We start from the raw sequence: 27728 nt of genomic DNA, 5'->3' as shown, positions 1-27728 counted from the left end.
CCTGTAAGCCCTTTCATCAGTATGGGTATTACAGAAATAGGGGTGGTATAGAAGAAATATAGAAGTTTCAGAAGAAGTTCCAGAAGAAATATAGAGGTTCCAAGAAGAATGACCAGGTGTTCAGGCCAGATTCCATTTGTTTAAAGTAAATTGCAAAATGTGAGCTTCAAAGTCAGAGGTGATAGGTTTTCTGGCCACTTTTTGCCTAACAAGATTTGCAAGGGGCAATCTAATCCAATCAGAGGGAACCATTATACAGTATCCTCATTGTTAGCAAAATTAACTCAGCACAGGTAGCTGTGTTACTTTAACTTTTTTACATTCAATCATTAGTACACATTACAGAGACCATGCATGTGAGGTACCCTCATTTTCTAAAGCAGTCCTTCTCGACAGGGCCATATGGGCCTATGGGACACCCTGGCACATTTGAAGGGGGCCACAGACTGGAAATAATTATTCACACATCACCGTATAAGGTTCGTTATGTGACTTATACAATCTTGATTCAGCGTATATTTCTTTTATATTGTGTTAATGGCCATGGCAAAAAAAAAAAGGTTGAGAATGATTGTTCTAAAATACTGTGTAAATATTACCAAGAAGTGTAAGAATTCTTGGCTCTTATTTATTGTTTTTCTGTTTCAGCTCTGTATTGTACAGAAAATGCCCAGGTGAATATGTAAGCTTCTGCTGAAGTAAAAGAACCTCTGGAGGAATCCATGATCTTTAATTCCACTCCTAGTTGCCCATCTGCTGCTTGACAGAGATGGCCCGTGATGCCAGATCTTCTCGTTCAGTTAGAAAAGAAGAGATAAGCAAAAAGAAATCAAGCCCAGTCAAAAAGAAATCCTGCCAAGTAACAAAAGATGCCCAGAAGACTTCCCCAAAGGCAGTATGTTCTGCAAAGTGCAAAAGGTTATTGGAGGAAAAGAAAAATGGCAAGAAAAAGTCCCAAGAACAGAACTCCCAGTTGACTTCCTCATGCCGATTTCTCCGAAGCAGTGTCACCAAAAGCTTGTCTGGAACACCTTGGATGAACCTGGAATTATCTGATAATGTTCTCTTTCACAACCAACCTCATTTAAATGGCAGTGGTTTTACCATGACACTTCGTAGCAAGCCCTTTTCCCACAGACGCTTCCAAACAGCGACAATCACGAGAACCAAAAAAGCTGTCCTGGGGAGAAGAGAAAAATCTGGCACGGGAACCCCCCATGTGCCAGATAGGAAAGAAATTGAAGAAATAGCACAGGCTTCCCAACAGTTTTCCAACCAGAAAGGTGAATCGCCTTCTTCCAAAGAAGATCATACTGTGTGCAATAAAGAGATAGTTAATCCCTCTGAATGTGACCGGCAAGCTGAAAAAGGAGAGTCATCTCCTGAGAAAAGCATTTCTCCTTCTATTAGTGACATACCAAATATCCTTCATTCTGAAGTATTCCAGGAGGGATGCAAAGATCAAGAACTTGTCTCTGGCAAACAGGATCTGGACAATCTATTTAACACCTCAAATGCAGCTGAGTCTGTCACTTCCCATTCACACCTTGATTCCGCCGTTGCTTTAAAGATACCTGGAAATGAATCTGGAACATCTATGAAGACACCCCTGAAAAGTAGTCTAGATTTGCCTCCTGCCTCCAAAGGACATTCTGGTTCATCCTGTGATTCCACGGTGCCTCTTTCCTCAGATACAAACTCAAAGGTGCCTGCAGAAAGGTCAGAGTCTCCTGCAGACCCTCATTCCAAAAATCACTGTGATGTGGTGCTAAGGCATTGCGAACCTGATGCTGTCATTTCAATTACCTCTGAATTAATCTCAAAATTGAATTTAGATGATCCCTGTGTGTTGCCAGAGTCCCACCACAGGCAAGATCCTGAGCCTGCCAGTACAGAACAGCCTGGTTTGCATAGCCTCACTGAATCTGGAGATGGTCTGAAAGATCCAGTCCCATGTATGGAGTCTTATTTACCAAAGATTGTAGAACTAGAGCCAGGCAATAAAGCACTTGATTCTTATTTTAATTCCGGACAATATTATTCAGGTTGCGGCGAAGCAAAGGAACTGTCAGATCACGAACACCCTTCTTGTACCTTTTTGACTAGTTTTGCCTTGGGGGATCTTGAGCGGACACTAGAAAATATTGTACCAGAAACATTCCATCCAGTGGCTGTGCCCGTCATGCCACTCAACCTGGAAGAAAGCACCTCTGATTCTGTTTTAGTAAGCAGCCACCAGGCCATTAAGGAAAGTTGGCCTTCCAAAGGTGCTACTTTAGAGCTGCCCTCAGACACAGCCGGGGGGGCAGAAGCAGGCACCCTACCAGAGGAACCCATTCCAAAGCCTCAGGATCCCTTGCCCCAATCAGGACTCGAGGATGGAAAAGGCATACACCTTGTTCAGGATACCAGGACATACGACGCTGGCCTAGTTGTTGCTTCAGAGCCCACCTCCTGTGGAAATTCAGTTGGTAGTCTCCTAGTCTCTTTTACCTCCTTGCAACCTGTAGCTGAGAAGAAAAAGCGACGTCGATGCGGAGTATGTGAGCCGTGTCTGCGGAAGACTAATTGTGAAGAATGCAGCTGTTGCAGGAAACGCAAGACAAGTCACCGTATATGTAAAAAGAGAAAATGTGAAGAATTGAAGAAGCCGCCGCCACCGCTGGGCTTAATGCTACCCTCAGAGGTAAGCAGAGAAAATACTTAGTCTCGTATACTCTTCCTAACATGGGTGTAAAGCCATGACTGTATGATGTGGGTTAAATGTTAAAAATACTTGCCCAACGTTTGACCACAGTCCAGTGTTGTGCTCAGTGCACTAAAGTCCTCTTAAATCAATCCAGTGGGACTTATTTTTCTGTAAATTGCACAGTTGGTTGTTAAAATTCAGAGCAAATGTTAAACTTAATGCCCTATTTAATTCAAAGCACCACTGCAGAATTAGAACAGTTATGAAATGGGGGCTTCCAAACACCTGGGCAATGGGTTAGCTAGTTTTTGCACCCATCCCTAAATTAATAGCAACACATCTGACATTACTACTCAAATTATTATTTTTTAAGATCGTGCTTAACGTTCAGTTTTGTCCTGTACTATCTAATGAACTCCATTTTATTTCAAGCCAATAATGCAGTTCTATTACAAGGTACCTATCAAAACCCTATTCATCTGCAGTAATTACAAGATTGCCCCTCCTTGAATATACCTTGATTTAAGTTATTTATAGGTGCAGTACATGCAGTCTTTCAGAACAGAAACACATAGCCAGGGAAGACAAGAGGATCATCCCATTCCCTGCTGCTCCTGTGCTATTCAACTTGGGTGGAATTGAGGAATGCTGCTTTAGTCTCGATTTTCTCCTATGAGTAGAACTGATATATTTCTAAAGCTCTGAACTATTCAAAGGTGAACGGTCTCAATTTATTATTTATTTACATTTATTAGGCACCTATTAACCTAGTCTTCCAGGTACCATATAACCATTTAATCATCAAAAACTGAAACACAAGTGCCAGAATACAGTAAAATATCAAATTAAATGCATCAGTGGCACAGAAGTGAGACTCATAAAAAGGGCTCAGTTTTCTCATCCTTGATTTCAAGAGAGGGAGCTGCCTTATATTGAGTCAGACCATTGGTTCATCTTCTAGCCTAATTCCACGGATACTGACTGGCAGTGGCTCTGAAGAGTTTTAAGCAGGAATCCTCTGGATCTGCTTTGCATTGAACCTGTGACCTTTCATATGCAAATAAGTTACCATACCACTGAGCAATGAATGGTATTTTTCAGCTGGCATAGCAATTTAAAAAAAGCAAGTTGAAATGAGAAGAGCTAGCTTATCTTTGGTTGCAGAGAGATATGATCAGAAGCAGAGGTTGGAAATAATGAGCCACAAGTAACAGTCACCTGTGAGGGGTTACTTTTTTTTAAACAAGGGCAAAACAAAATTATATTTCAAAAGCAAAGAATGAGTGAGAATGAAATGACTGCATTGATATAACAAATGCTTTCTAATTATTTGTTCATGTATAAGACACCCCCATGTATAAGACGCCCCTCTTTTCTAACCCAAAATTTATTTCTTCGCAAGAACATGTGGGGGGGGGGAGTCAGGGAGCAAAGCGCTTTGATTCCTGCTTTCCCCCTCCATTTTCTGCAAAGAAAATGTAGGGGAAAAGCACATTCCTCGCAAGAAAGTAGAGGGGGGAAGCAGGAATCAAAGTGCTTTGATGATTCCTGCTTTCTCCCTCCACTTTCTTGTGAGGAAAGTGCTTTCCTCTTCCACTTTCTTTGCAAAAAGTGGAGGTGGAAGTCAGGGATCAAAGCCCTTTGATCTCTCCCCCATCCTTCCGTGTATAAGACAACCCTCAATTTTTAATCTAAATATTTTAGACAAAAGTATCATCTTATACATGGAAAAATACGGTAGCATTTTTAGAGCAATGTTGTTAGGAATTTTTCAAGTGTTATGCCAGCCTCTTACCAATCCCAAGTTTTGAAGGAACCAAAAGTAATGGAAAGTAACATCCAACACCGCATGTTGCAGTTAAATCCTCTTTTAATATTTGAATGAGCAATGATGCCACATTATCTTTAAAACAGTATACCAAGGAACAGGAAGGGGTTACTTTTGCAAAAATAACTGTCTAGCTTTGGTAAGAGTACTGTATATGCCTGGCCCCAGCTTGTGGGCCTGCTGTCTAAAGAGATAATAAAACCAGATACTCAGCATTATGCTCTGCTTCTCAGGTCTGGCCAGAGGATGGAGCTCTAGGAAGAGTAACCTGGCCAGCCAAAAAGCAGTGAGCTCAGTTTGACACAATTCAGAAGTGGATTCTGGTTGCTCCTTTTTAATTGGATATTTTGCTCCAGTGGTATGATATGCCGCCAGACTCCCCTGGATGATGAATAGCATTCCTTGGAAGTTTCCTACTCAGCAGGAGATATTGCTGTACATTAGAGGGGGATCTCTTGAGACAACAGCAGCAACAGAACAACCAATGTGGAGCTCCTGGCTCCACCGAAATGCATGGCAAGCCTGGAATTTCTATCAGCATTTGTTGTCACTTTCCAAAGGATTGTGGAGATGGGAGAAAGGGTTTTTTGCTGCTTTTATAATGTGGTCATTGTCACTGATCTAATGCATATTTCAGTCTAAGCTGAGAAAGCATTGACCTGAGTACTCCTTATACATAAGAACATAGACAATTAAATAAGGTTTGGCAATGACATCTTGTTAGCTGATGTTACATGGGGATTGTGGCAGTCATTTTGCTTGGCCAGTAGTGCAGCAGTAACTTTTGAAATCCTGGTACTCTTTACCCTATTGCTATGCACTCAAGAAGAATCCAGAGATTCAGGCAGCTGTGTTGATCTGTATTTCAGGTTCATTGTGAGCAGGTCTTCTGTAGAGCTAATGAATACTAATTCCAGACCAAGTCACCCAAAATAATTTGGGTTACAATGAGAATAGCTCAAAGCAGTACAGTGGTGCCTCGCTTAGCAATGTTAATTGGTTCCAAAAAAAGCCCATCGCTATGGGAAAACATCGCTAAGCGAAACACCATTTCCCATAGGAATGCATTGAAAACCGGTTAATCCGTTCCAATGGGAATGGATTACCGTCCTTAAGCGAAACTCGTCATAGGAAACATCGCTAAGCAAAACGCGGTTCCCCCATTGGAATGCATTGAATAGGTTGCAATGCGTTTCAATGGTTTTGACAGGTCCGTTTTTGCTATTTTTAAAGTGTCTTAAAATGTTCAAAAACTGTTTTAAATGCTTGAAATCTTTAGTGCACCTTGTACAACCTTTGGAAACTTAATTTGGCTTTGTTCTGAGTCTTCGTTAATTTTTGGTGAATTTCCCCCCCCCCCCATTGGATTGCATTGAACTGTAGGTTTGACAGCTGTCAAACCTACAGTTCAATGCATTCCAATGGGGGGGGGAATTCACCAAAAATTAACGAAGACTCAGAACAAAGCCAAATTAAGTTTGCAAAGGTTGTACAAGGTGCACTAATGATTCCAAGCATTTTAAAGAGTTTTTGAACATTTTAAGACACTTTAAAATAGTGCAAATGGACATTGCTAAGCAAAACAGGGGGACCTAAACTGTCATCGCTATGTGAAATTTCCCCATAGGAAACATAGCTAAACGGAGCGCAAGATTGCTCCAAAAACCTCATCGCTAAGCGAATAGATTGTTAAATGAGGCAATCGCTAAGCGAGGCACCACTGTATATTATTGTTGGGAAAATTCCGTTTCCTTCCAGCTCCTGTGAAGATTTCAGCCAAGAACAAGGAATGTGTGAGATGTGTGTGACATAATCATCCCTGCCCATCAGAAAGTCCCTGTGATTTGAGCTCATGAGCTCTGCTTCTGCTACAGCACTCAGTCACTCAAGCATCATAGAAGTGCAACAAAAATGTTTTTAAAATGGTAATGCAGAGCAAATCTTTTTCAGGATAAACAAACCATAAGTGTAAAGACTGGTACAGAAAAGACAACTCTATCCACCTTGCTAGAAAAATTGACAGTTTTGGAACCACATTTTCAGTGAGACTTTTATAGTGGGATATATCTGATTTGCATGCTCAGTGTCACATTCAAAAAACAGAAAACAACATCAATGCACAACTACATTGGTTTCTGGTGATTTAATCTTTGGCAGGTAGATTGCCGTTTTCCTGCATGCCATTTTTGCAGTTATTAGTGTAACATTATAGCAGCATTCAAATGATCCTCCAAACTACGTATAGTTTGTAGCACTGCGACTGAGTGCTATGCATGCATCAGAATTTCTTATTTCCTATATAAATCAAATCACAGTTTGATTTCCCATGATGTCAAGAACAGCAGGCAACATTTTGCGTGGTCTCTCAAACACGCATGAAACTTACTTTTAAAAATAACTAAAGCAGCTGCAAAATGGTGCATCTTAATGCTATCTCAACTGGGCAGGATACTGGGAGGGACAACATGGTGAACAATATCTCCAGAGTAGTTGTAGAACCAGGCTGTAAACGAGATTAGAAGTGATCCATGGGGAGCTGGTTTGCCACCATGCATTCAAGTATCTTACTCGGAAAAGATGCAGACAGAAAGCTATTCAGATTAGAGTGTTTGTTCTGAAGAGACACTTAGCAATAGCTGCCACAAAGGCTTTTGAAATCTCTCCCACCCCTTAAAAGAACAGGACACTCTCTGAACTGCACTGTGTCCAATTTTGGGGGCCAAGATAGATAGGAATTAAGATTAACTGTGATGAATCTTGCATCTCTTCAAGATCTTGTTCACATTCTCAGTGTATTAGTTTGCTATCTGACATCCAGCCTCCTGGGATCTATGTTTTACTGAATCGGCTGGAATGAAAATTGCATTTAGGACTGAGGTGCCAAAGAAAAAAGCAGAGTGACTTCTAATTTCTTTTGAGTAGCACTCATGCCCCTCCCAGATTGTATACAAATCCTTCAAAATAATTTCTCTGGTATATAAACATACCCTTGATGTTATATGGTTTCATTGGATATACAATGTCTCTCAGATGAACCAAATAATGTTGCTAATGGTTAACAAAACTGCACTGATTTATAGCATAAAGGAGGATACAGCCAAGGTGGTTAGTATGATTGTGTTTGGTGAATATTTTCATATTTCTTTTGTTTCACAATCTTTTTGAAGGGGGGGGGTTGTATCTCTTTTCTTTTTGTATTTTTATATTTTTTGTGTGTACTAGTCCTTCATTTTATATGAAAGAGAAAAGCCTTAAGGTAATTCATTTAATGTTTCCAATTTGTGTTTTCAGGGACTGCAAAAGCACTAAAGAACCCTTAAAAACTACCCCCCAAAAAGCACAGGCAAGGCAACAGAACATTATTTCAAAAGCAGGAAACAGTACATGAGAAAGAGAAATCATAATCAGATCAGAATGAATGAATGAATCAGTCAATCAATCAATCAAGGTTTCTTACCCACCAGGTAAAGGTAAAGGTAAAGGTTCCCCTTGACAATTTTTGTCCAGTCTTACCCACCATCTAATTCAAAATACAGTAAAGCTCCACCAAAAAGAGAAAACAATATGAGACAACTAGAGATGGGGGTATTTGTATATGAATACCCCCACACAGCTGGACGTAATGAGGGCTGGACATCCACTCACACATCCGCCGCCACAGCTGGTTCAGTACAGGTGCAGTGTCAGGCACTTCTCTTTTATACATCTTATGCTGACATTTATTTTGTCTCACCTTAAGTGGGCAATACACTCAATAGCATTAGATCATATGTAAAACTATGTCAACCAATCAAGACATCTACATTATGGATTTCCAAATGCAATATCAGGGACATTTTGGGCAGCTGCTAAATTACAAGGGTCAGACAGGATACAAAGAGGCAAATCAAGGGCTTGCGAGCCAAAAGGAGTGGCAGAGAATAGTTATAAGGCAGGGTGAGTAGTACTGAAGTGCAACTAACTGATCAGCAGGGCCGGCCCTACCATTATGCACAGTGAAGTGGAGTTGCTACAGATGCTGAAAGACAAGAGGTAGTAATGGTTGAGAGGACAGAGCCGTGGGTACTGTTTAGGCTGTCCTGTACTATTTAAGCAGGTTGTTATCCTCAGGTGTCACGGAAGATACTGTGCCAACATCAGTGCTTCAGCAAGATTCACTTTTAACTCTAGTTGACTTCCATATGTGGAATAAGAAGGGAACATCACTCTATCTTCTACCTCAGGCAACAAATTATCTTAGGCCAAGCCTCTTGATGCTTGACTCTGTCCAAGGAAAGAGAGCCAGGATAGGGGCTCAGCAACCTGCAGGGGTAGAGGACCTCAGGCTGAATTTGACCTGCTTAGATTCTCCAGAAGACCCAGCTACCATACCCTCTTGTCCCATGACACTGTGGTTTAATGATCTAATTCCTCATAGTAAGAGCTACCAACTAAGATGGTAGTATTTTGGCCCTCGGGCTGAACAAAGTTCCCCATCCCTGTTTTAAATGAGATTCATATTTACAGCTACTGTGTTCTGTGTCCTTCCTCCAAATAAATCTGTGTAGTGACATTTGTTCTATAGAGTTGTTAGGAGAGAGGTGAAGGTCATTACTTTAAATGGGTATATTTTACAGGTAACATAGGGGTGGATTCTGTTACACATCTATTATAGCTGATAAATGATTTTCCTTCTTTTTACTAACATGCGGAGTTGCTGAGTTCTTGTAAAGCGTATGCTTTGATTTTCTGGCCAGACTGGTTCCAAGCTCATCTTACCTTCTCTAATTGGCAAGGAGGTTGTTTTACGGAGATAACCTTTGTTTGTGCTGGTGGGAGAGAGGGAATAGATATGTTTGAGTAAAACTTAGCAAAAACAAACTACAGAGTTACAGTTAAGGCTGGAGAGGGATTTGTTGGTCAAGGCCAGGGAAGGAGGTAGGCAGATAATTAGCAACCCCCTTCCTAATTGTCCTGGGCATCTGGAAAAGGAGGTTGTGGATTTCCAGCTTGTAAACATAGTCCTTGTTTTTCTGCTGGCGGTTGGCCTTAATTAGTGCCTTGAATGGAACATGTACTGCCTGAGAGAATGAATTAGCATCTGTCTGATTGCACCTTGAAACATTCTGAAGCTAGTGGAGATGAGGTGGTGAGAAGGTCTGTCCCACCCTAGTAGTCTTCTCATTCATGCATTGCTGGTACAGTATCAGAATACTGTACTCCAAGCCTCTTATGGGTGCAAAGTAAGGAATGGGCTCTCTTCAGCCCTCTGTGGAGGCTACAGAAGCAGTAGGCACAGGCAATGATGTACTGCCGCTACTGTGCAGAGGCCTCACTCTTACAAGGAAGAGTACTAGTTGAACTGAATAAATAATACTCCTCCTATGCTGGGACTGCATGTGAGTCCCCCCAACTAGACAGAAACACATATAGATTAAAAAGAAACTGCAGGTAAAAACATATGAAGGTTTGTAATGTTAAAAGGAAGGAACAGAAAAATTAAAAGACAATAAAGAAAAAAGGAATGACTGGATTTACTTATTTATTTTGTCTCCTGCCCCATTAGTGTAAGCACTGTTCTGCATGGTTTACAACATAATAAAATAAAACACAACAAGAGCAATGAAGTACAGTATAAGTAAAACCAATCAGGCAAATAAAATAAGATACTACAAGAGGCATAATAAAAAAATAATAAAAAGAAGAGAGTGTATGTTAAAAGACGTTTCCTTGAACAACCAGTGAGTTGCTACTGGAGTAAAAAGATGATTGCCTGCCAATGGAAGGACATCAGGGAAGGTGCCAGTTTAGCCTGCCTTGGCAAGGAATTTCATAGCCTAGGATCAGCAGCTGGAAAGACCTTCTCTTGTGTCTCCATCAAACATGGCTGCGAAGACAGCAAGACTGAGAGAAGGGCTTCTCCTGATTATCTCAGAGCTGAGGCACTGGAAGGATTGATTATTCCAAGTTGCCAAATTCGTTTGGAATAAAGAAAGCCCTCCAAAATTAACCGAATAGGAAAATGCTAAACAGTGAAGCAGAAGAATATTTGATCCAAAGTTCAAAAGCCAAACAACAATGGAGTACATTAGCTAGTCCCTGCATCCCAGGGACAATGTAGCTGTAATATAATGTGTACCTATTTGTTTTTAATTATTTAGAAGATTGACATCTGCTGGGGTCACAAGAAAAGAAAAAACAGAGCTGAGACAGGAAGCGTTTAACACAAAGAGTTTAAAAGATTTCATCAGCGACCAGTTCAGGAAAAGGATGAATTCTAGCTTTTCTGTCAACCTTTTTTCCAAGCTAAACATGCTTCTCTTTGATTTCTCCTGACCTTCCCATTGTATTGTAGCTTTGCTTCTTCACCCTTTACTTTAAGCCTTCCCTCTGCCTATTTAATGAGCTACCATCTATTCTTCAACTTCTTTTTTGCTGTCAGTTTCATTTGCTTAGGCTCTTCTATTGCATGGAAATAGTACACATTTTGGACCCTGATTATAGTGCTCTCAGTTTATGAATTTGCCCCTGTCTCTTCCAATTTGTGTTGGTGACAAACCCTTATTTTCATCTTGAGAATTCTAGACCATTGTGTCACTAAAATTATTATTTTTTCTCCTTGACCCTTACGGTGTACAAATTGACTGGGAAATTTCTTCTGTAATAAAATACCTGTAAGCAAAGTATTATTAAAAGGCACATTCTTAATGCAACAGGGGGCAAAAGAGAGAAACCAAAGATCTGGTTTTCAGTATGAATTCCCAGAACAGAGCCAAAAATAGGCAGGGAGACCTAACATGATACTTTGCATTCATCCTGAAATTTGAGTGCTGTAAATGCAGAGCATACAACCCCCCCCTGCAAAAAAAAAAAATCTTTACTCCATAAGCAATAGTTACTGAGTTTGCATATTGGTTCTAATGGGCAGTTTCAAACTCTGGAGGAACATTTCTCTTATGCAAGTAGTCTAGTATCTTAACATATTGTACTTTTTTATTGTGCTTATATACAAACCGTAGAATCATACCTGTAAAGGAACAGTACTCGAAAATTATTAATCATTAAACAGCAGTTGCGATATGAGAGACCAAGAAGTGTGGATTTCACCCATATTTACATAGAAGTAAAGGCCATTGTTTTCAGTAAGACTGACAAGTCGGTAAATGAGCATCTGGTTGTGTCCTAGGGTCGTAATTCTCTGCATACTTAGAAATAGGTTCTGCTGAATACATTGGAACTCACATCTGAGTAAATAGACACAAGATTGGACAGCACAGGTTCTTAAACTTTGCCCAGTAAACCGAGATAAAGGCTGGTTAATCTGACATACTTTTCTTGAATTAAAAGCTGAAACTTTGTGTAGGGTAATCTCTTTAATCTATCAGTTTGTGGTTGCATGTGTTCTCACACATACAGTTGCCTACAAGGCAACAAATGTGATTAATGTGATTTTTACGTGTATAACTGTGTATTTCACATCTACCTGCACGTCCTTGCTATTTAGCGTCGTGTGAGGGCGGGTTGTTTAAAAAATGGTTTAAATAAAGCAATACGACATGGTTCCAAGCCTTCAACCAGGTGCAGTTTGGATTTTAGATACTTGCTAGTTCTTTTTTGCCCCCGAACAAGATCACATCCCCTTACATTCTTGGAACAAATATCATCGCCATGGCAGAACCAGCCTAAAAGTTTGTGTTGCCAGAGGCAAAGCACAAGATGCTACCTATCAACTCCATATACAGTAAAGGAGCGAACTGAACTGGCAGCTGAAGGTGACTTCAACAGTGGTGACAGGGCAGTGTCCGCTGCTACATATGCCTCTGCACAGCAGACTACTCTGGAGAATGCAGGGCAAGCTATGAAACATGTATAGCTGGAAAACTCTGGCAGAATGGCTGAGAAGCTGCTGCTGCTGCTGCTTCACTCTGTCTAATAGTAAGGCCAATCCTGTTCCTTGGTTCTCTGTTTAGGATCATTGCTATATAGTAGATTTGAAAACATTCCCCCAAAAGTGTGCATTAAAAGTGTAGGAAACAACTTGGTTTTTATCAGTATTTATGCACACTGTTTGTGCAGGTTGGATAACTAATTTCCTAGTGAGACACTATGGCCCTTTGCTTTTGGTGGAATGGGGTTCATAACTTATGCCTGAGGAACAGGAGGTGGCAGGCTGCTTCCTTCCGGTTTTGGAGTCATAGATTGGAGCTGGTGATTCAGCATGTCAGAACACTAGAAAGATTGGAGTAAGCGAAGGATGTCCCCAGACAGTTGCGCATGTCTCTTTGATGGGCCCAGATTCCAAAGGGACTCACTGCACAGCATCCTCTCATGAGTTCATGTGGGTTTGTAACATTATTGGTAGCTCACTGATTAAACTGCAATGGGCTGTAAGTATTTTACATGGCGTCGTACAAAAGTGCAGATGACAAATAACATGTATCGTCATGAATTGCCACTTGATCTGGTTGTGACTAAAAGTGGGCTCTTAGTAAGTGAGCAGGGGAAGATTCTGTAAACTAGGTTCTTTTTATTATTGGCATGCTGTAATAGGTGTGTGGGGGCAGTGGGCAACAAATATTTGAATACTGGTAACTACTATGGATTTAACTGCAAGGTCAGATTAATGAACGCTCAACTTGGGGCTTTTTGACTAATATCTCTTCCAAGGTAGAATCCTCTAGTTATCTGCAAATAAGAAGCTTACAGAAATTTGCCTGCTGACGTCAGCAGAGTTTAGTTCAATGCAGATCCTAAAATCTCTAATGAATATTCCTTCCAAATTAAGTGAGCAATGTACAGGTGTTAAGCTAGAGGTTTTGAGTTCATATAGCCATCAGGGACCTAGCATGTAGTCATTGTGACAACAATCCTTTTCTACAGTGCTTCTAAATGTTCAAAATGCTTTGGATGTTTTGCCTAATTGTTGCACATACAACGGATGGAGAATGTGAAGCTGTCTAGAGGTGGGTTGTTTGTTTGTTTTATGTACTGCCCGATTAGTAAATTCATAGTACTCTGGGCAAATAAACAGCAAAACCCCACAAACACCACCCACTTCTTTCCCATAGTTGGAATGTACGTCCCATCATCCGCTAACAGTGGCTGTGCTGGTTAGGACTGAAGGGAGTTGCTGTCTGATAGCATCTGGAGGGCCATAAGTTGCCCACCCCACCTTAGAGCAATTACAAGATAAGGCAGTGTTTTTTAAATCTGCATCCTAGGCCAGCCTTCCTGATCATGAGCCTTTCCAGAAGTAGAGACTGGACTACAACTCCAATATGTAATGCATGTAGCAGTGGATGGGAGATTTCAATTCTGAACTGTCATTTTTTCTATCGTTTTTTCTAACTTGCCCACGGGGCAGGGGCTGGGAACCCTTATTGTTACTGTATGTGCTGTCAAGTGACCCTATTATGGTGACCCTATAAATAAGTGATCTCTAAGTGTCCTGTCATTAACCGCCCTACTCAAGTCTTGCAAAATTAAGGTTGTACTTCCTTTATTGAGTTAAATCATTTTACAGTCAATTCAGAAAAAAAGATTTATTGCTAGCATGATGCTATAATGACCCAACTGAGTTCATGTTTTCCCGATGTGGTTTCTCTCTGTATCTCTCACGTTGCTGGTGTGTGAGTATGGACAGTTAACGTATACCTTGAAGGGAAAAAAAATTACCAACAAATAGAACCAAACCTATATTTCCCTTGAAGCTACGCCAGATGAATGCCTCAAGCTCACTAATCTAACCTTTCAAAAGCTCTGAATATTTTTCCCTTCTCCCCCCCCCCCAAGGAATGAAAAATGCTCATAAGGCAACACAATTTCCTTCTCTGCAGAAAAAAACAGAGGGTATTCTGCAGATAACTGGCTCTCTTCTTCCCCCCCCCCCGCCCGCTCAGTTCGCTCCCTTATCATTAGCTATTAATTAGGATCGAGGCGTGGCTATCGCGCGTACTCCCAGAGGGTGGGTTGCCCAAGCGGACTGCGTCCTCGGGTAACCCTCCTTAAAAAAAAAAGTTTTAAAAAATCACCAATATGTAGCCACTGCCTTATAAAGTCAAAATGCACAATATCTTCCCCTCTTGAATGCGCGCGTGTTTTGCGCTTGTGAAGGAGTGATCGTGGCTTTTCTTAGGATGGGATCAGATTCCCATCTTTCCTCCAGATGTCCTTCGCTCCAACATTCATCGTCAAGCCCATCGGTCAAAGATAGACCAACAGCTGGGGCGGCTTGTTCCCCCCATATGTGTGTGTGTGTGTGTGTGTGTGTGTGTGTGTGAGAGAGAGAGAGAGAGAGAGAGAGAGAGATGTGTTTGCGCTTCTCTTCCGCCTCAGCTGCTACTCTCTCGCCCGCCTGCCTGCCTGCCTGCCCGCCCGCCCGCCTCCTCCCCAACCCCCGCTGCCAACCTGCCTTGCCCCTCGGCCGGATCCACGGTCGCTGGGGCTCCATGTCACAGCTTGCGCCCGCCCTTGTGTCCTCCTGCTCCGAGGAAAAAGCCCACATAGGAGACCCTTTGTTTAGGAAGGGCTAGGCAAAAAAGGGAAGAGCGCTTTGGAAGCGGCTGGCCTCGCGCTGCCATTGGCTGAGCCTTTTCTGGAACCTGTGTGTGTGCGTGTGTGTCTGTGTCTGTGTAATAATATTTGAGAGGCATGCCTAGCACGTCCCTAGTGTTGGCAGGCAAGGCTTGCTTGCTGTGCTGCTGCTGCTGCTGTTCCTTTTAAAACACCATGATAATAATACCCAAAAAGCAGCGTGAAGGAGTGCAACACTGTAAAGGGTTCTTCTGCAGAAGGAAGCAAGATGGCTACCTTGTGGGTTTTGCTGTGAAGAATGCAGAGCCTTATTAAACCCGACTTTGAGTGGGGGAAAAGGTTGTGGGTTTTTTTCCCCCCTCCTTCCTTGTTAACCCTCTTTTTTCCGTTTTTGTTTTGATTCCGGCGACTTCAGCGTCTCAAGTCTCATCGGTTCCTTTTTAAGTTCTGCATAGAAAGCTTCCCCATGGTTATATTTTAAAGTCGTTTCATATTCCAAGAGGAGGAAATGAGTTGGACGAAATAATAGTAAATGACCTTGCTAATTCACAAAGACTTATTCTGCGGTTTGATGTCTTCCTTTAGGTGCTAACTGAAAACAAAAGGCCTCAGAGGAGAAAGCAGAGAGTTCTCAAGGTAATAACTGATCATTTGTTTTATGAATACTATTTACAGAAAAGAAGAAGTCAATTTTAAACACGGGTTTCTTGTCATAGAATACAAAGAAACAGAATAGAAATGTCAGGAAGTTCTCCTTTCCAGATTGTAATATTTATAGCCAATATTAAAAACTCACAACAGCTTCTGTTGTTCCCTCAATATGGTATTGATGTCAGTTTTTTTTGTAAAGATTTAACTCCTTTGGTGCAGAACGATCTAGGTTAAAATTGAACCACTTTGATGTATTGAATATAATTTGTATCATCCTTGCCTTGTAAAGGCTGCAGGCTTTAATATGTTTACCATCTGTTAAGTCCCATTGCATTCATAGCACACTACTATTGAATAAATATATTTTAGGTTTGCACAGAGAGTGACAGTTCTGTTCTTTGAGGGAGATGTTCAGATTTGTTTTGGCTGTGTGAAATGTGAATATTTGAATAAGCTCTTTCCCCAATATGAATTGCTCCCTGTTCTGTAAAATAGGAGCATTTCAGACAACTGTGGTTTGAAATTGAATAAGCATTCTTGAAATATTGTGTTTCTCTCCAAAAATGCATATTGAACTGAAAATGTATTTAAAATACATACATTCAAATAGAGAAGTCACAGGTGGTCTGGCGTGGGCATGAAGCAGCTGGAAGAATATGAAGTGAGGAGAAGCCTTCATGTGCCCATTCAGAATTTCTTGCGCAGACGCAAGTGACCCCTATAAATGGCTGCCCTGTTCTCTTCGGTGAGACAGGAATTCCTGGGCACGTGCAGAGGAAATCCCTGTTTACGATGGGGAATCCCCATTCCATCATACAGAATTTGGGCCCCTCCCACTCAAGCAATACTCCATGTGTCAGAATTCTGGATCTTGGCTGGTGTATTCACTGCCAGGATTCTAAAAATGTTGTGTGTGTAGATCGGTATGTTTGTACGGGAGTATTTGCCAGTGACTCCGGCGTAACATCACGTCAGAAGACAAAGTCCGAACATACTTACTAGTTTGAACGGGTACAATGTTTTGAATCCTGTGAACCTCCTGGATGTTTTTTGCTTGTAGATTTTCCATAGTACGTTTTAGTTGGTAGGAGTAATGAAAATAATGTATATTTTGGAGGCTGTGCTGTTCACAGTTCATTGTTTAAAAAAAATCAGATTGCCAGACAAAATGGTTCATAAATATATTTAATCATTTTAAAAATGTTATTTCAATGTTTACAATAAGTTTGAAGAAAATTAAATACCTTTACTAAACTCAGTAGGATTTAAATTGCAACACTGTGTGCGCTTTCAGGGAGTTTACCATAGTGAACACAGTGGGTCTTGCTTGTGAGTGGAATTGGTACTTGTATTGAAATTCATGTTGTGTACTGAGATGTGTGTGATTTGTTTCTTCACCAACCCCTAACATTGATTTGTGCAACAGTCCAGCTGACTTCTATTTGTGAACATTTTATTATACCCTTGCCCTAGGGTTTCAGATATTAGGTTCATTTTTATGCTCTTTAGAATAAAGTAATTTTTAGGAAGATGGGTGTTTGCAGAAAAGGTATTTGCTCAGTTGACATTTTAAGTAGTCAACTCTAAAATTTAGGGCATTGTCCTAACTTATTTATTTATTTATTTTATTTACAATATTTTTTAGCCGCACCATTGCCAATGGCTTCTATATACATAGAACTTGTATATGTTCTATGAAAATCATAGAATTTATTTTGGAGAATGAATGTGCTGGGATTCTTGTTTAAGAAAATTGCAAGATATGGGAATTTAAAGAAGGTTAAGTTCACAGTTGAAAGATCATTTGGCCATAGTCAACTGGTATGTTCTGCTCCACAGGGTCCATTTACCTTTATTGTGCTTTTTTATTGCTTTCACTTATTTCTTTCATTGTTGTTCTGCTGGTATGAAAGAGTAGTCTAAAGAGCAGATAAATTATAGTGCACAGCCCTAGTGAAGAAGGATTTCCCAGTACAACCAGTGAGGTTTAACCCAGAATGACTAATACAGGCAACTCCATGCTTGTGAGGTGTCCCATACTGTGATTTTTGGAACATTCTCTTCCATGGAATTATTTATCCCTACAAGCTGAAGAAATTGATGTTGCTCCTTATTTTATGCTGGTAAAGGTTAAGGTAAAGGTTCCCCTTGACATTTAGTCCAGTCATGTTCAACTCCAGGGTGCAGTGCTTATCCCCATCTCCAAGCCGTAGAGCCAGCGTTTGTCCATAGATAGTATCCATGGTCACGTGGCCAGCACGACTAGACACGGAATGCCATTACCTTCCCACCATGGTGGTATCTATTTATCTACTCACATTTGCATGTTTTCGAACTGCTAGGTTGGCAGGAGCTGGGACAAGTGACGGGAGCTCACTCTGTTGCATGGATTCAATCTTACAACTGCTGGTCTTCTGGCTTTGCAGCACAGAGGCTTCTGTGGTTTAAGCCACAGCGCCACCACATCCCTGTTATTTTATGCTGAGTACCTGTCAAATAAGCATTAGTGCCTTACTTTGAGGTAAACTGTCATTTCTCTGGAAGCTCTCGAGGTAGAATTTGGAAGATTACTTTTAAGAATTGGTGTAATAACATGCTAAAACTGTCAATAATTGAGCATTGCTAGGATACTATTCTGAATCCCATGTGGGATCAGAAATGGCACCCAGACTCATAGAAAATAAAAAGAATCAGGTCATATTTTCTTGCTTTACATAATCATATGCTTAAGGTAAGTATTGTGAGAAGCAGTGCTTCCCACATATTAGGTCCTTTCTCCTAGGTGACAAGGATTTTTTTGGGGGGGTGTGGAATAACATTTCTTCCTATTAGAGAAATGTGGGGAGCTTCTGAGAGGCATGGAGGAGACTTCCTATGGCCTGTAGGCCCAGCTCTTCCTGGACTTGGTTGCAGAGCTTGGAGAAGTGACCCTTTTTGGCTTGTAATCCTCCATGAGCGTGTCTCATGTTCTTTATACCGGCAGTCATGAGTGCTTTCTGTACACTGATGCTCTGATACACTGATTTTGTTAAACAGTGACATTAAATTTGGATAGACAGCTACTTTTTGCCATTCACTTATAACAAATTACATCATTCCAAATAACAAATGGGATCTTTTTCATGCATGATTTTTAATGCCCTTCCTATTCACCATTTGCGACCATTTAAGTTCTCTTTCTTTTCTGGTGTATTTTTTCCTACAAGCTCTATGTGAAATGCTGACCTTGTCTTTGGATTTAAATGAAGATTTCTAACTTTGAAAATAAATAACTTTCAAGTTTAAAAATTCTTATTGGTTTGACATTAGAGAAAGAAAGAAAATGTTTCCATGTTCTTGGTATTCCTTGTTTGTTCATTTGAAAATGCACAAGTGCTTTGTGTATTTAGTAACTTGCTTTCAGAGTTTACAGGGTTTGAGTTGCATACCATGCACTAGTGTTGCTCCTTTTTATTGCACAATACAAGAGATTCTGTTAGACTAGCCCTTTTTGCCAGAAATACTGGCAATCTAATCCCCTGCATGGTTTCTTAGTGTTTATGGTCATCACTCCCAGCCTTCCTTTTCATCCACCTAGGCTGCAGTCCAAAGAGAAAAAGCAACGATAGAATGCTGTTGATGACAAAATCTCTAATGTATCTTAAGCTGTAGAGGGCACACCGTGGATTTTGTTTTTTTCTAACACACCACAGGGCTTTTTGAAAAACCAGCTGTAATATTGTTTCCCATTCAGTTGCACAAGCCACAAAATTGGTCTGTATTTTCCTCTGTGTTGGTGATGTGGTGGATGGCTAGAGGGTTGTGGAGCCAAGAGATCCAGAACCTCTCCTTTGTTTTGCTTTGCCACAACCCTAACATGTTGGAGTTCTGGCAGGGAAGAGGTGAAGCCATTGTGGAAGTCTCCACAGTGTCTGGAAGAAGCCAGAAGGCAGCATTATGATATTGGATCTGTTCCTCTAATGATGTCCTGGGACTACATAACTGCAGTGTACCATTGTAGTCATGCTGCTTATGTTGTTCGAGACATGTAGAGACGTGGTGCATAATCATGTAGTCAAAGTTGGCTTTACTCTGGATTTATCCCATGGGACACATTTCTAATCATATCTAATCATAACATTTGCTTGTAAGATTAATTTTTCCCTGCACCTCCCAAATTTAATATGGAACTAGAGACAGTTTCCTGTTAGAAAGCCATGTATTTCCAGAATTTTCAAGTTCATGGAAATTCACCAAGTTGGTGTATTCCATGAAAGGAAAAACAGTATGTTTTGTATATTTGAAAACTGCACAAAACCTACTTAGTTCATATCTGAAATGCAGGAAACATTTAAAACTTCAGTGCTGGGCATCAAGTTAAGCATCCATATGACCAGTGCTTCCAAGGATACCTAGTTTTTTATTATTAAAAGAAACCATGTGGTGGTGTCACAGGCTGGACTCAGAAAGGAGGAAGTCCGTGGAAATGGATTTGAAAGTTCTGCCCATACTTATGTAGGATTAATAGGAATTCTCAAATGTTTTTTCAGATGCGTGTGTGTTTCTTTTGTACATAAATATTTTAGGATATAGTAACATTTGTTTACAAAAGGAGCCTCAACCCAAATACAAATGAACAATGACACATATCATATCCTCTGTTTAGATATGGTTCCTGTAACATGACACTGTTGGTATTGGTGTGTGTCTATCATGGGCATCCTACTTTAACTTTTTAAAAAGGTTTTAAGAAAGTAACATTTTTTTGAATCTACAGATATAGTATATCCAGACTTTCAGTTGAATCATCTCTTTGTGTTTTCAAATTTTGACTAGTCTCCCTATTTAAAATTAAAAGATGAAAAATTATTCTTTCATGCCGTTTGCAAGTTCTTAACTTTTTGGAGACCCTATATTCTTTTTTCATTGCTTCTAGAGGTAAGAGATCATCAAGGCTCTTGTGTCCTCAGATGCAATAACAGTAAACCATGGTTTTGAATTGCTTCTGAACTAGAAATGGGTGCTTTGTATTCTTATCCCTGGGGATATGACTATGAAGTGTGGCACCACAGGTGCCACGGAAGTCCATTCCCTCCTCCCAGAACTAGCCCAGTCCACTCATCGGGCTTTGCAAAGTGAGCACTTCCATCTGGGGATGTGAATATGAAGCTCCCATCTCTAATCCAAAAAGTTCTTCTTGCATCCCCTTCTGTACAGAAGGAACAAGAAAAAAACGCTAAGGCCATTCAGCACTTTTTCCAAGAAGAGAATGAATCAACATGAATCATTAACTAAGGGTATCGTGAAAATGACTGATGGGCAACAGGTGGAAACAGATAATGTATTAAGATATATAGCCTGTAAGGGTGGCACCAGAGAGCTGGGTTTAGCTGTGTCACTGGATAATCTCAAATGATTATTCACCTTCTGTAAGAAGTCTTAAATAGATTGGAGGTGTTAAACATCAACGTAGAGGTTTCTGTGGCATTGGGTGAATTAGAGGGCTGTGAGGTCAGGTAGAGAGATATATTGGATTTATGTAGCTTTTGTGCTGTGGAAAATCAGTTGTTTGAATGGGAAAAATCATAAAATAGTCCGTCTGTCCTCAATTTTTGAAATGTTATATTTCATATATATTGTTACTATCTGCATCCACTCTTTTGGCCAAAATACTTTTGAAACAAAATATGGAGAAGGTTAATGTAGAGATTTAAAAACCTGCAGTGGCAAAATGAGCAACTGATACATACTGTCTGTATTTTTCCTATGCTAATCTTTATTACCATTATTACCATTCAGTTTGAGATCCATTGTCCACAATTAAATAATTTATGCTTTGCTAGGACCAATTGAAATAGTGCATAACAATGAACAGAGTTTTTCGTATGGACCAATATTACTTCTTTTTCTTCTTGTGCATTTAGTGTAAGATTGAATCCAAGTGCTTGGACATAATTTTTAACAGAATGAGACTGCAAGAAGGTAGTTAATCTCTTGTCAAATAATTACTGTTCCCTCCCAAAATTGCTGTGGAATAGGACAAATTGGATTGTTTGGAAGATAAAATTATATTGATAGTTTTAAGTTTAACATACCTTGTAGCTTCTGTTCTGGTGTGATAATAATGTTTCATAAATAACTTCTATATTTGGATGATTTTTGAAGAATGTCTTTATATGTAGGAAGACAGGTAGCAAAGTTGGGAAGAGAGGACTTGGATTTAAGTCTGAAATTGGCACATAGCGCCAGTATATTAAATTATGTGTCATATAATCTATCCATAATTGCAAGTCACATGCACTTTTATCTATAAATATGATATTTTGCACTTACATGAACTTAGTAGTAAAATATTACAGTCGAATATGGTGTTATATTGTGGTAAGGAGAGAGATATTTTCTAGTATAGAACATGCCAGGAAACAAGTTGAACCTGGGATCGCTTGATGAAATAGAACACTCCCTAGTCTTTCTGCTGAGTTCTATATGTGCCAAAGTCACTTTTGGAAGTGAGGTTGCAGATTGGCTAGTCAGAGAGAGATCTGAGGCAGAAGAAGGCTACGAAAGAAGTCTTCAATCCTTAATAGGTCCTAACAGTCAAAAGTGCAGTGCAAAATGAATATTGTAACAACTTTGTAATTGTTAGCTTTCATGTTTACTTTGTATAATTTTTTCCTGCGTGTCAGACAAGACTCAGTAATGCGAATTTGGAACTGGATAAACACAGTCCAGTTGGTTATGCTAAGGAAAAACAGAACCTGCCTTAAATGCTGAGTGCTATTGTGGCTTTATTTGTTTCCTATAAGTAATACTTTAAAAAGTGTCTGTGTGTGTCTGTTTATACACACACATTTGTACAGAGTCCAAGGGGAGAGAACTCTGCCCTGAGGAGTTTTCCATTTAAAATGCACTACAGGAGAAATAACTGAGGACGGGAGGGAAGAGTGAATGGGAGAAGAAAATACATTTTTTTTGGCACTTATTTATCATAAACTTAAAGTGCACAACGACCAGAGTTCTCTGGGTGGTGGTTGTGTTCTAGGCAGTTGCAAGAGCCAAGGAGGAGGGCAGCAAGGCAGGGTGGACAATGTGAACAAATTGCTCTGGAAGGCTCTGAAACTCCACTAAGCATTATGCTTCTGTTGGCCTAGATCAGCGATGGTGGACCTGTGGCACGCGTGCCACAGCTGGCATGCAGATTCCTTTCTGCAGGAATGCAAACCATAAGTCGCGGGATTGCTATTTCCCCCTTTGCACAGCCAAACCTCAGGAGGTGGCTGCAGCCACGGTGCTGGCACTTCGACAGGCGGAGCCGGAGCAGCTGCCACTGGCAGTGGATCCAGAGTGGGGTCTCGAGGCACCTCTGTGCCTGGGATTCCCCCTTCCATTGCCACTTCTGGTTCTGCTGTCATGGTACGCCGTCCACTGTTTATTTTCTTTTTTCCCCCCAGTTTGGGCACGCGAGCCCAAAAAGGTTCGCTGCCGCTGGCCTAGACTCTCCCTCCAAGGTCCCACTTCATCCCACAAAGTGTAAAGCCTTAAAGTATCAAACCCTTGGTCTGAAACCTCCTTTTAATTTGCTCTTGCAGGGCTCAGTGCTGGCTTTCATGCCACAGATCACAGAGTGAACTATTGCAGGGCTACCAGAGTTGGTCTCACCTTATGGGTCTCTGTATTTTGATGAGATATAAGGGTCTCTGGTCTCTCAGATTCTGGGATCTCCATTGTTTCTGGCTTGGAGGGTTTGGGTTCTCCAGTGACACTGGGGGCATGGCTTCCCCTCTGTTGGTACCATCAGATCCTCAGTATCTGTGTCCAAGTGTCTGCTAGACTTCAGGATTATGATTAACAGTAATGTAAAGGTAAAGGTTCCCCTTGACATTTAGTTCAGTCGTGTTTGACTCTAGGGCGCGGTGCTCATCCCCATTTCCAAGCCGTAGAGCCAGCGTTTTGTCTGTAGACAGTTCCCATGGTCATGTGGCCAGCACGACTAGACACAGAACACCGTTACCTTTCCACTGAGGTGGTACCTATTTATCTACTTTCATTTTTACATGTTTTCGAACTGCTAGGTTGGCAAGAGCTGGGACAAGCGACAGGAGCTCACTCCGTTGCGTGGATTCGATCTTATGACTGCTGGACTTCTGACCTTGCAGCACAGAGGCTTCTGTGGTTTAACCTGCAGTGCCACCACGTCCCTTAAGTAGTGTACAATACAGTAAATATTATAGAATATTATTCATTAAAACAGCAGCAAAAAGGAAAAATGCCACAGCAAAAAAACCCATTTGAGAAGAATGGAGAAATTATTTTAAAAGAACAGGACAAATGGGGCTTGATTTATAGATCTGTCATGGTCCAAAAGAAATTATCCTGAGGCACTGAGAACAGGGATAGGAGGAAAATAGTGGCCAAGAGCACTAGCTGAGCTGCGACTGAGGAGTATGGCAGCTTGAATAGGAGTGGATGCTCCAGCTATGTTAAAAGCCAGGAGAGAGGGGTGTATGCCAGTGCATTTTGCCCGTTCTCCAGTGATGAAATACATTGGCTGACTTACACGGCCTCATTTTTGCAGAGACATTACTTGGACAAGTGCACTGAGCTAGCCAGTGATGTAAGAACCCAGTCTGCAAGTGATACAGATGAGCAACATGTAGTCATTTAATTGTGACGGTAGCCACAGTCTGTAGCACACACACGCACGCATACACATTCGGTTTCATGTGTCTTTTTTAAAAAATTATTTGTATTTTTAAAAACTAGGGATAAAGTAAGGAGTACAAAAGGTAGAGGGGGATATGGAGGAAAAAAGTGGGGGAAGGAGAACACAAAATGTACTGTCATCTAATCTGTTCATGTTGCAATATCAAGTCAGCTTTTCGCCTTTCTACAATTTGATTGCCCTCCAGGTTTCAACTTACAGTTACATCTTAGTGCTTGAATAACATAGAATTAAACTATCTAGTGGCTCAAGCCATTTATATAATCAATCCCATCGTTCAATTGCCTTCTGTATTGGTTTCCTGTGTCTTTAAGGTTAGCTTAACACGCTGATTTGAGTGAATGTGTGGGTCAAAGGTGGTTAACAGATGACCTCTAGATTTTATGGGCTCCCCCCATATTTGCACCCTATTGTCAAAATTTGGCTGCCGAGTGCTTTTGAATCCTGTCTTCTCTCTTAAAACAAAGAATGCAGGGAGTGCAGTTCTTGTATTAATGGAGAATTCCACTTCTGAAAGCACCTAAAGATCGCAACACCTTGTGCTCCATGTGTGGTTTTTTGTTCAAGCAAAAAAAAAAAGTTTAGTTTTCACTGGCAGGCAAGCAGTGTTTAAGGATGGGATAGGAAATTAACCCATTGCCCCCTGAAGTAGGCTCACCTTGGTGTGCAGGCATGCACATGCTAATGGGATTTGTACTAATTGTTACTTCTCTGTGTATGTACTCCATGAAAAAACTAGCGCATTACCACACACAATTATTGTGTTCCAAGCTTAATGTGTGTTTTAACAACCTACCCAACACCAGTTCAGGTGTGTGACTCCCCCCCCCCCCCCATATGCTGGGAGCAGGCTTCATGTTGGCATATTGGGCACTCTTCTCTCTGGGAAGAAAAAACCACCTCCTAGAAGACCAAATTGGCTTTAAAGGCTTTGTCTCTTTGTGCCATGATAAGAGAAGGGGGAGATATGGGAGAATATGAGCCAGCCTGGGTAAGTATACCCAAGGGAAATATTCCTGTTCATGGTATTTGATAGGGCCATGTAGGAGAAAGAACTTCCGTAAAATGTAGTATTGTGGCCCTTCATCATATTTCCCAGTGTTCTGATGGCCAATGATTTTGAACAAATAAATGGAAATAAATGTGGTTTATTCCTTAAAGTTCAGATGTAATTTTAGAACATGGTTAATTAGAAGCCAAAGGTTTCAGTCACTTCATGCTTACTGGCGTGGCAGAGTACAGAAGCTCTTTTGACTTATCTCACAGTAGAAATGTAGGAACTTGTGTTATACTGGCTTTGACCATTGCTCCACTTGGCTCAGTACTATCAACTCAGATTGGCCACAGTGGCTTTCCAGGGATTCTAGCAGGATCCTTTCCTATGCCTTGCTGGCATACCCTAGTTGTCTCCCATCAGAATATTGATGAGGCCCGGTCTTGTTTTGCCTCTGAAACCAGCTATCATTGTATTTGGGGGGATAAATTGGACAATAGATTGTAGTTTATCATATATCTGAAAGGAACTGTTGACTACAAAACAGGGGTTCCTAATACTATTTTGCCCTACTTTGTTTCTCTCTGTGTGATATTTAGAGTTTTTTAAAAAGACGAATGAATTCCCTTTCCTGCAGAACAGTGAAAGCAAGTTTCACCGTATTTATTAATAAGATATTTGTGTTTTCCATGTTCTATTATCTATTGGAGTTCAAGGCCTTGAAATTAAAAATTGATCTCAATGCTGGCACATTTGCAAAAGTACATAGCAGATCCTGAGCCTCTCCAGATGAGGCTGTTTGTCGTGGTAGTTCTGATCCTGATGTAGCTTTGCTGCTCCCTTTTAAAGCCACAACTGAAAACCTAAGATTGTTTTTAGTGTATGAATCTTGGCTTGCTCAAAAACAAAACCAATATTTCCCAGTTTGCTTTACAACTAAAACTAAATAAAATGTTCTTGGTTTGTTCAGTTGGCCAGACTAGCAGGGAGAGTCAAGTTGGAAACGAATGGGATGCATCATGCTGTTTACCCACAAGAAGCCAGGATACGCTAGAATCTTGGCTTAATGTTCTATGGAAGCCTGGCCACAGGTGTGTGTGAGAGCAATAATCTGTTCAGTAACCAGTCACTATAATTTAGACACTTAGTCATAGATGTGAATTGGGAAAATTTCTTTTCCAGAAACTAAAGTGATTACCAGACAGATGCAGTATTTTTGCATCTAACACATTTGATGGTATAGACAAAGAGGTAACTTATATACAGTGGTGCCTCGCTTAACGATGTTAATTGGTTCCATTAAAAAAATCGTTATGTGAAAACATCGTTAAGTGAAACACCATTTCCCATAGGAATGCATTCCAATTGGAACAGATTAATGCTTGCAATCATTAGCCCACCTCCTGAAACCTATGCAAACTTAATTTGGTGTTGTTCTGAGTCGTCATTAATTTTTGGTGATTTTATGTTTTCCTCTCTCATTGAAAAGCATTGGACGGACAGTTCAATAGAGTTCAATGAGGGAAAAACAAAAAATTACCAAAAATTAACGACGACTCAGAACAACACCAAATTAAGTTTGCATAGGTTTCAGGAGGTGGGCTAACGATTGCAAGCATTTAAAACAGGCTTCAAACAGTTTAAGATACTTTTACAGGAGCGAAAAGGGAGATCAGAAAGGGCTCTTTGATCTCCGTTTCCCTTTTAAAGCTCTTTCCGATCTCCCTTTTCGCTCCTGTAAAAGTGTCTTAAACTGTTTGAAGCCTGTTTTAAATGCTTGCATTCGTTAGCCCACCTCCTGAAACCTATGCAAACTTAATTTGGTGTTGTTCTGAGTCGTCGTTAATTTTTGGTGATTTTTTTTCCTCTCTCATTGAAAAGCATTGGACAGACGGTCCAATGCTTTTCAATGAGAGAGAAAAAAATCACCAAAAATTAACGACAACTCAGAACAACACCAAATTAAGTTTGCATAGGGTTCAGGAGGTGGGCTAACAATTGCAAGCATTTAAACCAGGTTTCTAACAGTTTAAGACACTTTTACAGGAGCGAAAAAGGGACATCGTTAAGTGAAATTCCCCCATAGAGAACATTGTTAAACGATGGGGAAAATTCCTCAAAGAAACCCATTGCTGTGTGAATTCATCGTTGTATGAAGCAATCGTTGTGCGAGGCACCACTGTATAGGGTAGCAGTTTAATCAAAAGGTGGGGGGGAACATTAGATAAATGTCATGATATATGTCTGTATGTACTTACAGCTGCAGAAGCTATTCATAGAATGCCAGGAGAACATTAGGCTTTTAGATAGATTATTATATCAATTGTCTGAATGTCTGTGATGGAAGTCTGCC

The 27728-nt window shown here is 40.6% G+C and overlaps 1 protein-coding gene across 2 annotated transcripts in view; it reads left to right on the top strand.

The window, feature by feature from the left end:
- TET1 (tet methylcytosine dioxygenase 1) overlaps positions 1 to 27728 on the top strand; it is a 99500-nt gene that overhangs the window by 19360 nt on the left and 52412 nt on the right. For both annotated transcript variants that reach the window (XM_020807992.3, XM_020807993.3), the window contains exons 2-3: positions 649 to 2686; positions 15615 to 15665. In XM_020807992.3, the coding sequence (XP_020663651.3) occupies positions 770 to 2686; positions 15615 to 15665 (1968 nt within the window). In that variant the 5' untranslated portion in view covers positions 649 to 769. The remainder of the gene's footprint in view (positions 1 to 648; positions 2687 to 15614; positions 15666 to 27728) is intronic.

Source organism: Pogona vitticeps, chromosome 3 (assembly GCF_051106095.1).
Source record: "Pogona vitticeps strain Pit_001003342236 chromosome 3, PviZW2.1, whole genome shotgun sequence".
In the NCBI taxonomy this organism is placed as follows: Eukaryota; Metazoa; Chordata; class Lepidosauria; order Squamata; family Agamidae; genus Pogona; species Pogona vitticeps.
This window is presented reverse-complemented; position numbering and strand designations above follow the sequence as displayed.